The sequence below is a fragment of the Dermacentor silvarum genome, chromosome 11 (assembly GCF_013339745.2).
Source record: "Dermacentor silvarum isolate Dsil-2018 chromosome 11, BIME_Dsil_1.4, whole genome shotgun sequence".
Taxonomy (NCBI): Eukaryota; Metazoa; Arthropoda; class Arachnida; order Ixodida; family Ixodidae; genus Dermacentor; species Dermacentor silvarum.
In genome coordinates this window covers 63,458,583-63,471,064 of record NC_051164.1, presented here as the reverse complement: position 1 = coordinate 63,471,064, position 12,482 = coordinate 63,458,583, and the positions used below count along the sequence as shown (strand labels likewise).

Here is a 12,482-nt window from a genome sequence, read left to right as displayed (position 1 = left end):
ACCTCGCAAGTGCTAGTATTTGGCTAGCCACTGTGGTAAATTGTCGCAGCCACTTGTTGCCTCGCATCATAACTGCTGCTTGGCGTCAGTTCAAGAACTACGACTACTGCTGCCTAAATGGCGTTAGAAGAGTGCTGCAGCCCATGCGGCGGCGCTGTTGCTCATGAGCATGCAAAACGAACATACTAACCAAGCATGTGCTGTGTACGTACATTCCTTCTGACTGGTGAAGCAAGTAGCTGCATTGACCTGTTACAATTAGTGTGAAATACATGTGGATGATCAGCATGGCCACACAGTAGCCGAGTTCACAGCGCATTGAATTCCATATTGAATGTTGCGCTCTTTAACATGTACTTTATGGCTTGAAGCATTTATGTTGACACACTGCTTGCATAGCTGCACGCAGCAGTAGGTCAGCACGTTGAATTTCAGTGGAGGAATGCCAAAGAAATAGCACAACACATACAAGTACGTGGTGGAGCAGGTGATCGGCTACAAGAACCTGCCTGTGCTTATCCCTCACAGTGGCAGCCAAAAACCAGCGTTGCCTCATCGTAGTAGCACAAGTTTGTCGGCTTAATGGAAGTGGTAGCAGCTAAGAATTGCACTATGATAAAGAGTAGCACTGTATTTATAAGGACGAAGACAGGAATCTGTTTCTACATCATAACTGCGCCAGAGGGCGCAGTATCTTTGTTCTCTTTATTGCTTCCAGAAAAAAAGAAAAAGAGAACATTGGGGTAACAATGAGCAAATGAGACTTGCAGTAGACTACCACAATGATGATGGTGTGATGGGAATGTATTTACACTAGCAACTTGGCTGCTCAGGTTCGTCACAGGATGGCACTCCTTAGGTAATTAACAATGCAGAGTGACTGGTTGAATGCCACTTCAAGGTCTTTCCAAGAGTTGTGCTGTGTGTCTGCAATCGATATGAGCTCCTCCCGGAATGCGTCTTCCGAAGCCATTACGTCGGCGTGAACCTGCCAAGGTGGAACAAAAACGCCTGTGTTCAACGAGGTCTGTTCACAAAGCATAACATTCGCAATGCTGGTGTCCGTGTGGCATCCTAATAAACGCAATGTCAAAAATGATTTAACTAAGCAATGATTTGCAGGACACAGACAAAGCCACACTGTTTTTGACAAACTTGTCACCGAGTTCAAATCATATACAGCAATTTACATGTCAAACCTGTGCACTACTGAAAATTAGGTATACTACCTGGTCTTGTTAACAGTACACATAAAATTATGGCTAGTCCAAAGTTAAGTATTCGCATGGTGAACATTACAACATGGACAACGAAAATGGACATTGAACATTGACAATACGTAGCAGTCGTGCAGCCCAGTTCACTAATCATGATGCCTAACCATTCTGGCTCCTCAGGGCAGTGACCGCAGTTCTCTTAAAATTGCACTCTGCAATGGGCAAATTGTTTAAACAATGCGAAAAAGGTGTACATGATCCTTGGAGGATCACGCACCACAGGCTACAAAACATTCCACTTCAAGCTTACATAAGACGGTAGCGGTTGTCCAGTTGTTTCTTTGCTTTGTGCTGCTGCTCTCCCCAGTAATCTAGCTTACAGTTACTAGAACCACACATTCCTGTTTACAACCATAATAGTGGATCGAGGCTTCAGGGGCGTTTGGTACATGAACGCACTAGCAGCTTCACCAGATGTCACGTGGTAGTGACGCTCAAGAAGACAGTAGCAAAACTGCGAATGGAGAAACTAACTTTTTATTGGGCGAACCTGTGACCAGAAAAAAAGGCTACACTCAAAGCACAACGATAGCGGCGAACACAGTCGGCAATTGTAGAAAATTTGGTCAGCGGGTCCAACTGTTTTGCAGGAAGATCTACATCGTATCAAAATGAGGTGCAGTTTAAACAGAATGAATTTGAACATTAATAAATGCGTGCATGTCAGCTTCACAAAAAAAGTTAATAAACTGCGGTATCGCTACTATCTAGATAATCAAGTTGTTCGCCAGGAATCTTCGTATAAGTATCTCGGAGTGACTTTATCTGAGGATGGATCATGGTCCGAGCACATTGACTGCATTGTGCGCAAGGCCGGAGCTTCACTTGGTTTCCTTCGAAGGAATCTCAAGCACGTGGGAAGTCACGTCAAAGAGGCTGCATACAAAGCCTACGTAAGGCCATTACTTGAGTACGCCTGCCCTCTGTGGGATCCGTCCCATTCCGTACGAATAAAAGCGTTGGAACGCATACAGTCTAGCGCTGCAAGGTATGTCCTGGGGCGGTACAATCGGTTTGATAGTGCAACGGAATTAAAAAGAAATCTAGGATGGACTCCTCTAAGTGAACGCCGCAAGAATCTTTGTCTCAAGCTTTTATACACTATATATCATAATCAAACTGGAATCAAGGCCTCATCATATCTGCGTCCTCCATATTACTTATCCACCCGAAGAGACCATGTGTTCAAAGTTCGGGAATATGCCCCCAGGACTAACCTTTTTAAGTTTTCTTTCTTTCCGAGGACCATATCGGAGTGGAATTTGTTACCGGCTGAGGTTGTGAGCCAAAACTCTGTTGATTTGTTTTACTCTGTATTATGCCCCTCGCAATAATGCCAATGGCGCTGCGAGTTTTGTTTGAATAAAGAATAAATAAAGAAAGCGCGTCGGCTTTTATAGATCACTTGTCGAAGGTTCCAGTGCTGATGCCCGCGTGGTTTACACTACGACGCAATTCATGTCGCGCATGCAATCTGATTATAGAAGGTTTGGTGAGGATGTACAGAACACATAGAATCAATGATAACATTCGCATAAGTTCTAAATCATGTAGGCGCGTCTTGCGCTGCGTGATAACATTTTAACATTTGTCAGCTGGCAAAAGCAGTCACCGAAGAAGGATAAACAAGTCAATATATATACCATACTTACCAAACATACTACCAAACAATATATACCATACTTGCTCGCATAGTGATCCCACTTTTTTTTTTTTCAAAAATATTTACGCAAATTTAGGGGTGTGATATTACGCGGGGTAAATTTTCGGCGGGGAAAAAAAACAAAAACATTTTGAGCACCGAAACACGTTTGCTGCGAGATGACAACAGACAGGTGGCTGCCACTGTAGCAGTGTGGGACATCAAAACAAAAATGGCGGCTGCCGGAGCAAGCCGAAGGCGATTTTTTCTACTCCGGAGGCTGCTGCTTACGGCGGGCACCGTATCTTCAAAGCGATCTGCGATGTGACCAAGTGTAACTAGTGCCGGTAGCTTCGTATGCGCTGTGCTTTCGACGTTCGTGTTAAAGCGAGAGAAAGCATGAAGGTCAATTCGCTCACTCCTGCTGCCGCGCCTCCTCACTCCAGCGTTTTGACAGCGAGTTTTCGCGGTCATCGAGCGAGAGGTTATCATGTTTACCTGTGTGCGTGTGACAGCATGCTTGTTAACTTAGTTAAAATGTTTACAAGTTTATACGGCTGATAAAACTATTACCCTTAGTTCATATACATAGTTGTCTACTAATTTGCCATCGCAATCGATGCTTCGCCTTTCAGGCGAAACTGCAACATTTTTCCCGGTGTTGACCACAACCATTATAAAGCCACCAAATAATAAAGCCAAGGCAAGTTTGGTTGTAGCTTTTCCTTTTCTTGAAGTGCAGAAAGTGATGAAGGGAATGAAATGGGGCATCTGCTTAAGAATCTGTTTAGTGCGTGCAGTCTGCTTGGAAAGTCTTGAAGAGTCGTTTGCGTAGCATTCGACAGGTGGCAAGCGAGACTTGGCACACGACATATTGCTGCGGCATGTTGGGGTGCGATCATTATGCGAGTGTGATCATTATGCAAGTAAATATGGTAATGTAGCTCCTCATTGTTGTTGTTTTATGAACTATGTATGAATTATTTTCTTCTGCACTGTATTCATGGTTGTGTTATATTCACACAACTATGGTAAACTTCTGCTGAGGCCCTGCTAAGCTGTGCAAAGTGCAATGTGTTTCTGGACAGTGTGAATCCTCTGTCATATTGTAATTGGTGATGTAAGCAGCTGCTTCACAGGGTGGCTGTCAACAAATTAAACAAACATTAGGTACACTTTCTCTTGTTGATTCATATGACAGGGTACATACTTAGTTAACCCTATTCAAACATGCACTCGTGCTCATGCAAGGTAACCAACCCAAGGTAGCAGGTGCAGGGCCGTCCACTGTTAGGTGACATAACTTACTAGAATATCCAGTACATATCAAGATCATTTCTACTTTTACTTAAATGAGGCCATGGCTATCACATAAAGCTCATTGATTGATGCGATAAATTGCAAGGTTCAAATACAGAGCAGGCATGCACACACACACACACCTTTAGGAAAAGGCCGAGGTAGGACTGAATAAGCTCAAAGTCACGGCGTGACTTCAAGCCACTGCCCATTGCTTTGAGAAAGTTCAGCAGAGTCTCTGAGGAACCGCCGGCTTCAGGTAAGAGACCTCGGATCTCAAAGTCGACACTGGACGGCCCTAGTTCCTTAAGCCGCTGAAATACTGGGCCATCTGCAATGCACAAAAGCCAACATCTTTTTAATGAAAGGATGAATAGGTCACAATTCAGCCAAAAGGCTTTGAAGAGATGTGCTAAGCCGAGCATTGCATAACTCCAGCAGGCAAATGCACCTCAATTACAATTCTGGTTACTTGAAACAACTCTAACTGAACAGTAAAGAAAACAAAGCAAACTCGCTTCACAAATTCAATCTGGCAATGCAGAGTGTGCTACCATAAAGCTCCACTTCGTTACAGCAAAAAGTAGCAGGGAAAACTGTATGACTGGACATTCAGGAGAGCATTACAAGTAAGCAAGTAACTGCCCACAATAAAAAAAAGTTATAGTTCAATCCAGAAATTTATTAATTTTGTTCTAACCATGGTCGGCGGCCTGCTTCAATTATACCAATAATCTTACTTGACCAACTAATATTCCATTGAACACTTGACTTCAAGACAAGGTTGTTTCTGAAAGTTTACTGTTTCTGGCTCTGCATGTGGATGCTCATATACATGAAACTATGCTGATAGCTTATATGCATGAAAATACAGAAGATTAAAAAAGCAATCAAAGTTACAAATTCTTGAAGTCGTCAATGTTGTAAAAGCTCCCCTAGCCCACATGCTTTGTAAACAGTCAATTATGCATTCAACGGGCTAAGTCAGAGCTTACTTAAAGGCAAACAGGTTGCACAGTAAGAATACAAATGGTCACAAAAACACTCACAGCTGTTTGATTCTGCACATGAGTTCAGCAGCTTTGCAAATGCAGATAGCTGAAAGTGCTCAAACGAGGTGATCTTTGATGGTGCCTGGAAGAGGAACGAAGAAACCTAATCAATTCCGGGGAGATGAGCTAGCCAACTTAAAGTGTGCATGGGCGACATTCACACGAACATGGCTGGCAGTAAGCAACTATGGCTGATACACTGTAAAAACCTGTATAAAATCCGAGTTTTAAAATTTTTGCCACAGGAATTGGGCACGCAGATTTTCCTTCCCGTATTGTATTGAGGTACCAAACAAGCTTCCCATTTCATTCTGTGCATCTAGTCACGGTTTTGAAACGTGGTGCGAAGCAGCAGGCACCTCTCTCGCCACTGTGATCAGGCATTGGAAGCGGAAATGCAAAACCACGAACTGCCACGCCAAAGCAGACTCCATTTGCCGAGGCCTGCATACTGTAGAGCCACCTCATGACCATGCTTACTACATCTGACCATTGTCCCGATCCCCTGTTACTGAGCTGCACCACGGATTCGGCAAGCGCACAGCGACTCCGGCTGCTGAAGCAACCAGCAACTGCACAGTGCGAAGAGATGAAGTTTCGGAGGCCCTACGAAAAGAGCAATCAAGGACTTGGCACCACACAGAAAGCGGCAATGCTCTCAGCATCTTGCAGTGGACGTCAAGCTGCTGCAACAAAACACGATGACGATTGCCTTAAGAATTGGATTACTTTTTACTGGCTCTACTGGCTTTTCATTACGTCAGTACAGTTGCCATGCGTGCCTTTAAGCAGTACGAAATATTGAAATGCTCAGGTACACTTGAGTACCTCTGGGTGGACCTCTCCAACAATGCGTTGTCTGATAAAAGCAAAAGCAAAATAAACCAAGTGCGGTCAGTGTCTGTGGGATGCATTATAATTAGATAAAAGCTTTTCTTTCTTTTCGCAGTCTCAAAATTATACCTTGTATTATGTTATTATATTTGAGCTTTTACAGTCGTTGGTTGCCATATGAATCATTAACTGTTCGCATTCTTTGCACCATTTCTGCTGATTTCTCCAGATTGTGTACTACTGCAGTTAAATGAGCAAGATTATGCCCAACTGTCATAAGGTTTGTGGATCTCAGATCATTGGTGCAAACCAACATTTCATGCTGGATGTATTGGAGGTAGCGTTGCAATAGCTATACCAATACTTGTCACCGCAGGTAGCGCGAAAAAGACACAATCACATACGAGGGCATGAAGAACATGTGCTCTCTTTTGCGCTACCTTCTGTTACAGGTATGTCTAACACACAAAGTCATGAAAAAGTTTTACTAGCTATAACCAATATGTATGGTACTTTACGAACTGCAGGATTAGCAACACGATAGAAAGCCCACTTCTGAGATGTTCTTTCAGTGCATAACTGATATTATATAGTGTGCCTAGCCACACTTCCTTGTTCAGCATTAAAACAGATACAAACAGCTACACAAACAAATATTATTCAGCATCTCTTCCTCTGTTATTGCACCTTTTAGCACTATTAGTGCGGAGTCTATTGAGGACAACACATGGCATTACCACAGTTTAAAAATACAGTTCTCAGTTAAAAAAAAAAAAGGGGGGGGGGGAAGGGGGGAACATTACCCCAATGATTGTTGCGCATTTATAGACTACGAATGAATAACATTCATAAAAATAATTTAGCCCTATTCTTATATAAAAGCCACCACCTTATAAACACACATTCCTGCCTTTATTTCTGCCATACCAAATACTAATAATTTTAAAATTACTGCAGTAGTTTATTTCTTATTTAAAGGGATCCTAACGGCAAGTATACTAAGCTAAGCTAAAGGGCTAGCCTACCGCTCCAAGGAGTTCGAAGCATCACTATTAACAAAAATCATTGGTAAGCCGTAAGTAAGCTTACCAATTCTGCACTTTGGACACATTAATGAAACTAACGCGAGCCAGCAACGCATCCTACGGCGATTGCCAAACTTCGCCAGGACAATGAAACGTACAGCTCGCCGTTGTCAAAATGCGCACAAAACATGCGCTGGTGATTAAAATCTGCATCAGCCTTCCCATGTCTGCATGGCAGCAGTAAGCAATTGCGGCTCTAGCTTTTTAATTTTTTGTTTGCTTCTGTAGTTTTTATTTCTACAAGCGAAATTCGGCACTGTGGCTATCTGATGCTCAGATCTCTCCTCTTTACGATGGTTTTAAAATGGTGATGTTGCAATGGCATCAATCGATAGTCGCGCACTCCGCGGTGCGATGGCACCTCCCGACACCTTATTTCAGACAGAATTTTTGTCAACAGCACACTTGAAGAGTGTGATTTTCTCAATTCCTACTTCACTTTCCTTTCTAATATTTCCCAGCGTGATTTAAAAAAAAAAAAAAAAAAAAAAAACACCCAAGGATTGCAGCGAGGGGAAAAAAAAAACACAGAGAAAAGAGAAACAAGAAATTTCAACCGGTCATCCAGGAGTGGAGTGGTGGGCGGCATTTCCCCTGCCGGCCACCGTGGGGAGACCCCTGAAGTACGTACAACATGAGCAGATGGAGACAAAGCAAGGAACAAGACCGTCCACCGCACCATCCTGTTTTGTTCCTTGTTCTGTCTTCGTCTGCTAGCACTTGAAATGTTGCCAGGTTTCTACAAGGGTAGTATAACACTCCAAATTGAGTCAATGTTTGCGTTCAAGGTTCCTTTACTTCCTGATGGTGTTACTGAACTGGGTGTCTTATTTATTTAAATAAAAATAAACAGAGGAGTCTTTGCGGATGTATGCTGGCAGTGGCTACTCCTTTTTACTAAAGAAACTAAAACTAAAAAGCTAAAGGAAGTATAATTGAAATGCTTGCAAAAGTTAATTGAGAATTTAAAGAGGAAGAAATGTAACGAAGCAAGGGTGGAGGTCTCATGTGAAATGCTGCGGTTCAAACAAAGTCTGTGGATGCCAGGGATACAGAAGTATGTTTCACGTAGACAGAAAAATTGGACACTCACTATTATATACATGATATTCAATACTCATTATTTATTCCAGTGCCTTCAAAGAAGTGTCGAAGTGCGCTCAATGCTCTTTGATGCACACACGTGTACAACTCATGCATGCATGTATGCACACACAAACACAGAGCGAGAAATAAAAAGTGTAGGAGTGTGCAAATATTCCAAATTTTTAAATAACGAATCGAATACTGTTCTATTAGATTCGGTATTTAAATTGAATAGTTACTAATTGTATAAATGAATATTTTTAAAATAGTTTTCGACTATTTCAGAATCATCAACTGTGTGCGACCAAACAAAAATTGGAGGAAAAAGTGAGATAAGTTTCATCACTGCAGCCATAGTAGATGTAAAGGATGAGAAGTTATGTAGTAGAGAATGGTATGTCACTCGGGGAGCCAGCACTTCCTGGCTAAACTGCAATAATTAGCACACTTCGAAGAGCTTCGTGTATGTGACCAAGCGGCTTATTTTTTTCTTGCTGCCACATTTGCAATCTTAATATACAACACTCCCTAAAGTGCAATGCAATGACAGAAACTTGCCAACGTTGTGAATACTAGGATGTGAACATTAGCCTTATATTATTGGTAAATACAGCTGTTTTTTACTCGAAACACACACAGTGTTCTATTTGATTCAATTCTGGCGCTATTTGAATCATATTCGATTTGGCCTCAAAAGTTAGTAATTTGCACACCCCTAAAAAGAGCCATGGTGCCTGCATACACTTAAAGATGAGAACCAGTAAAGAGGCTTGCTTACCATATTCTCCTTGTCATCAAGCTTAACAAATTGCGGATCAAGGCCGACTGTTGTAGGCAGGAAGAATGGTGCTGCCTTGGGGGCACTGGCTGGCTCCTTGGGCTTGTTCCTTTGCTGCTCGGTTGAGAGTGCACAGGACAAAATGAAAACAATTGACATCAAGATGGGCAAGCAAACACGTTTGAAGACAGTCTTTGAGCCAGTAGTAAGTGGTTTTTCAGGTCATTGTAAACAAGAGTGATGGATACTAACTGAATGTTTAACTGCTTGTTAGTGGTCCTGCAATCACCACTGCGACCTCTATGAAACTACAAGTGCAACATTAAGCACCTGTTGGCCTTGAGATTTGTCTAAGCCCAAAAATACCTCTTCGAATGCCTATAGAGAAGGAGAAGACAGCCCAGCCCCTCTTCTTGCAGGCACTTAAACGGACATTAAATAATAATTAACTGATAAATAATTAATTCAAAACTCTATTTTAGCTCATTTCGAAGCTGTTTATTCGAAAAGAAAATGAGGTTCAAAGTTTCATTTGTTTTAAAAATTTCGCACTGAAACGCCAGCGCCAGTGCATCAATGTGATGTCACGAATACAGTATCAAAGTATTTTTTATTGTATCTGGGCAATTGTGGCTCTGCAAAGTTCTTGAAACTTGCTAAGTTCAGTCTCAGGCTCTTTGTGAGTACAATGTAGTCAATGTTTACCGATAGCAAACTTACTGGGCCCAATCAGATGCCATCATAATCAATGACATCACAGCGAGCTGGTGCAGGAACTTGGAAGGTAGTATCGCCACTTGTCGTTTGCTTTTTGCATCTTTTATGACTTACCAAGCCTCCTCTCATGGTAAGAGTGGCTTTTTTTCTATTGCTTTTTTTTTTCTATTGTAGAAGGGTGATTTATTAATACACCTCAACTAATATTTATATTTTGTGTACCTTTTAACAAATAGCAACTGAACGTTAGGCTTGTATTTCCTTCAATGACCAGTTCTATCAGAATGCTAAAGTCAGACTGCAACACAAAATCCCACGGTCAATACCAGGTGTTCTAGCAGCAACTGTCTCCACATGTTAAAGATTGGGGATTTGAGGAGAGACGATAATTATTGCTGGCCAAGATCCACAGCAGTTGCAGACATAACAAGAGTGTGCCATTAAATGACACACAAATTGTAATTGCAGGACTGAAGCCAACCAGTGCTTAAGGTACACCCGGCGACAAAATAAGCCGGGACATGAAGTCTGAGAAAAAGCTGAATATCTTCGTAGCCTGTAGCAGTAGCAAGTAAAACTGTATACGACAATATCGTTAGCATATTCTAGTCGAAGCCCAAAATGCAAATACCAGGCTACATTGTGAGGCTACGAAGATATTCAGCTTTTTCTCAGACTTCATGTCCCGGCTTATTTTGTCGCTGGGTGTACATGCACTTGGCTGGAAACCTAACACCGGTCTTGAGACATTCGTCTTCAAAATCAGCCACAAGATACAAAAGTGTTTCACTTCGTTTTGTCCAGCAGTGCTTGACCCTACGTTTACCAATGGTAACAATTGTTGCCATTACCATGTGCCACATTGTACCATTACCACATTGTACCATGTGCCATTACCACATGCTGTACAGTTCCATATGTAGCTGTCGGATTAATGCCAGGATTAGAGTTGTCTTTTTGCTGGCAATTGATACGTTACAGCGATACATGACATGTTAGGACCTTTGCGCATGCACATCGTGTGCCACGAATTCAGCGGCCATTGAGCAGATGACGCGACGTAGGTGAACACAACTCGCCAGTTAAAGGGGCCCTGAAACACCTTTTGAGCATAGTGAGAAAAATTTGCCGATCTGTTAACAAGGCTCCTGTGAACATGCCAGCCAAATATTATGGCAAAATGCAACAGGGAATTTACAATCTCGTGTCAAAAGCAGCGAAAAATCGCTTGCTCTCGCTTCGTCAATGTCATCATGCAGCGGCATAGCAAGCAGCTGGACGATGACCAACAGCTACTGGCTGATTTTGTGATTGCGAGAACATTCTCAGTATATTACAATTATTGCTCATTTGAGTTAAATAAATGAAAAATGTATATGCCTGCAATCTTAAGGAGATAGAAAAGTCATTTCATCTTTGTATTGCCGGACTACACACGGCAGTTGAGCGTTGCTGCATCTGCTGCATGTGGCCTCTGAGAAAAAAAGCGTAGCCATTGGGTGTCGCCATGAGCCGTGTCATGTTCAAACTTTTGGACAGAGCCAGTGGGGCATTGTTCCCTAGCTGTCTCCCATGTGTAGCTTCCAGTGCGCTAGTCGAATTGATAGGGGAGAGAAAGCCGCTGATTGGTGCGATAACTACTGTATTTTCCGGTGTGCAAGTAATGTTTTTTTCTCTTAATTTTTCGTTGGTGAGCTTTATAGAATGCGACTTATATACATTCTTTTTTTTTTTTTTTCCCCACGAAAGAACTGCCGTCAAAATCTGATTGGATGCTTTGGCCACGCGAAGCGCGCTGGGTTGACTTCCTCTGGCAGCTCCTACGAGTTGTGTGCGTGCATGGATGTACCGAGTTCGGCTGGTCATCGAGTCGCTGAGCGCCGCGTGAGAAGGACGAAGCAGCAACGCAAGCGGCGGCAGGCCGACCGCGAGTTGACCGACTTGGAAGTCGTCGCATCTGCAGATCGCTTTCAAGATAAGGCGCGCGCCACTGCGCAAACTGCGCAGTTGCTACCAGAGTATAAGCCACCCACCATCCCCCCCTCGCTGCCTTCTCGCTTTCCTCCCTTGCGCGCAATCCGGCTCACCATCGCACGCTTTCACTTGCACATACAACATACGGCGCGCAGGGACGGTGTTATCGCCCTTGGATTTTATACGGAACATTGTGGCGACCATGACGGCAGAAATGCATCTGGAGTGTCCATATCATTGCTATCGCAATTATATAGGAATAACACCCATACGCTAGCACGTGACCCACGTTCATGAACTGAGATGTCACTGTAATTTTTTAAAATCCCTGACTGAATGAACAGTTGCATCTTATAGACTGGGAAATGTGGTATGTCTAACTTCGCCTGTGCTTGGAGGATTTGAAAAATGTTTGCGGCAGGAGATTCATGAGGCGACATAATTCAACAGTGATGTAGTATTATTTAGTATTAGTTATGAATAGTTAGAAAAGTGTTTCAAGGCCCCTTCAAGTTCGGCATATACAAGCTTTCGCATACACATAAAAAGGGATGATTTAGTACTGTATTTTATGACATTACATTACATTTTCCATTATTTATGCCCTTCGTCTGCTGGTATAATACTGCTGCGCAGTCCTTAATGCTGAGATCAGCCACTTGGCTCAATAGCTGACAAGCAAAATGAAAAATAAAATAGAATGTTACAAGATATGGGGCCCAAATCAACTTCATTGTT

General features: G+C 42.6%; 1 protein-coding gene across 1 annotated transcript in view; it reads right to left on the bottom strand.

Moving 5' to 3' along the window:
• Positions 1 to 657: 657 nt before the first annotated feature.
• The window catches only part of LOC119433346 (WD repeat-containing protein 36), a 35,765-nt gene continuing 23,940 nt past the window's right edge, over positions 658 to 12,482 (bottom strand). The window contains exons 17-20 of the mRNA XM_037700502.2: positions 9,054 to 9,167; positions 5,268 to 5,352; positions 4,362 to 4,549; positions 658 to 988 (exon numbers count right to left, since the gene is read on the bottom strand). Of these exons, the coding sequence (XP_037556430.1) occupies positions 839 to 988; positions 4,362 to 4,549; positions 5,268 to 5,352; positions 9,054 to 9,167 (537 nt within the window). The 3' untranslated portion in view covers positions 658 to 838. The remainder of the gene's footprint in view (positions 989 to 4,361; positions 4,550 to 5,267; positions 5,353 to 9,053; positions 9,168 to 12,482) is intronic.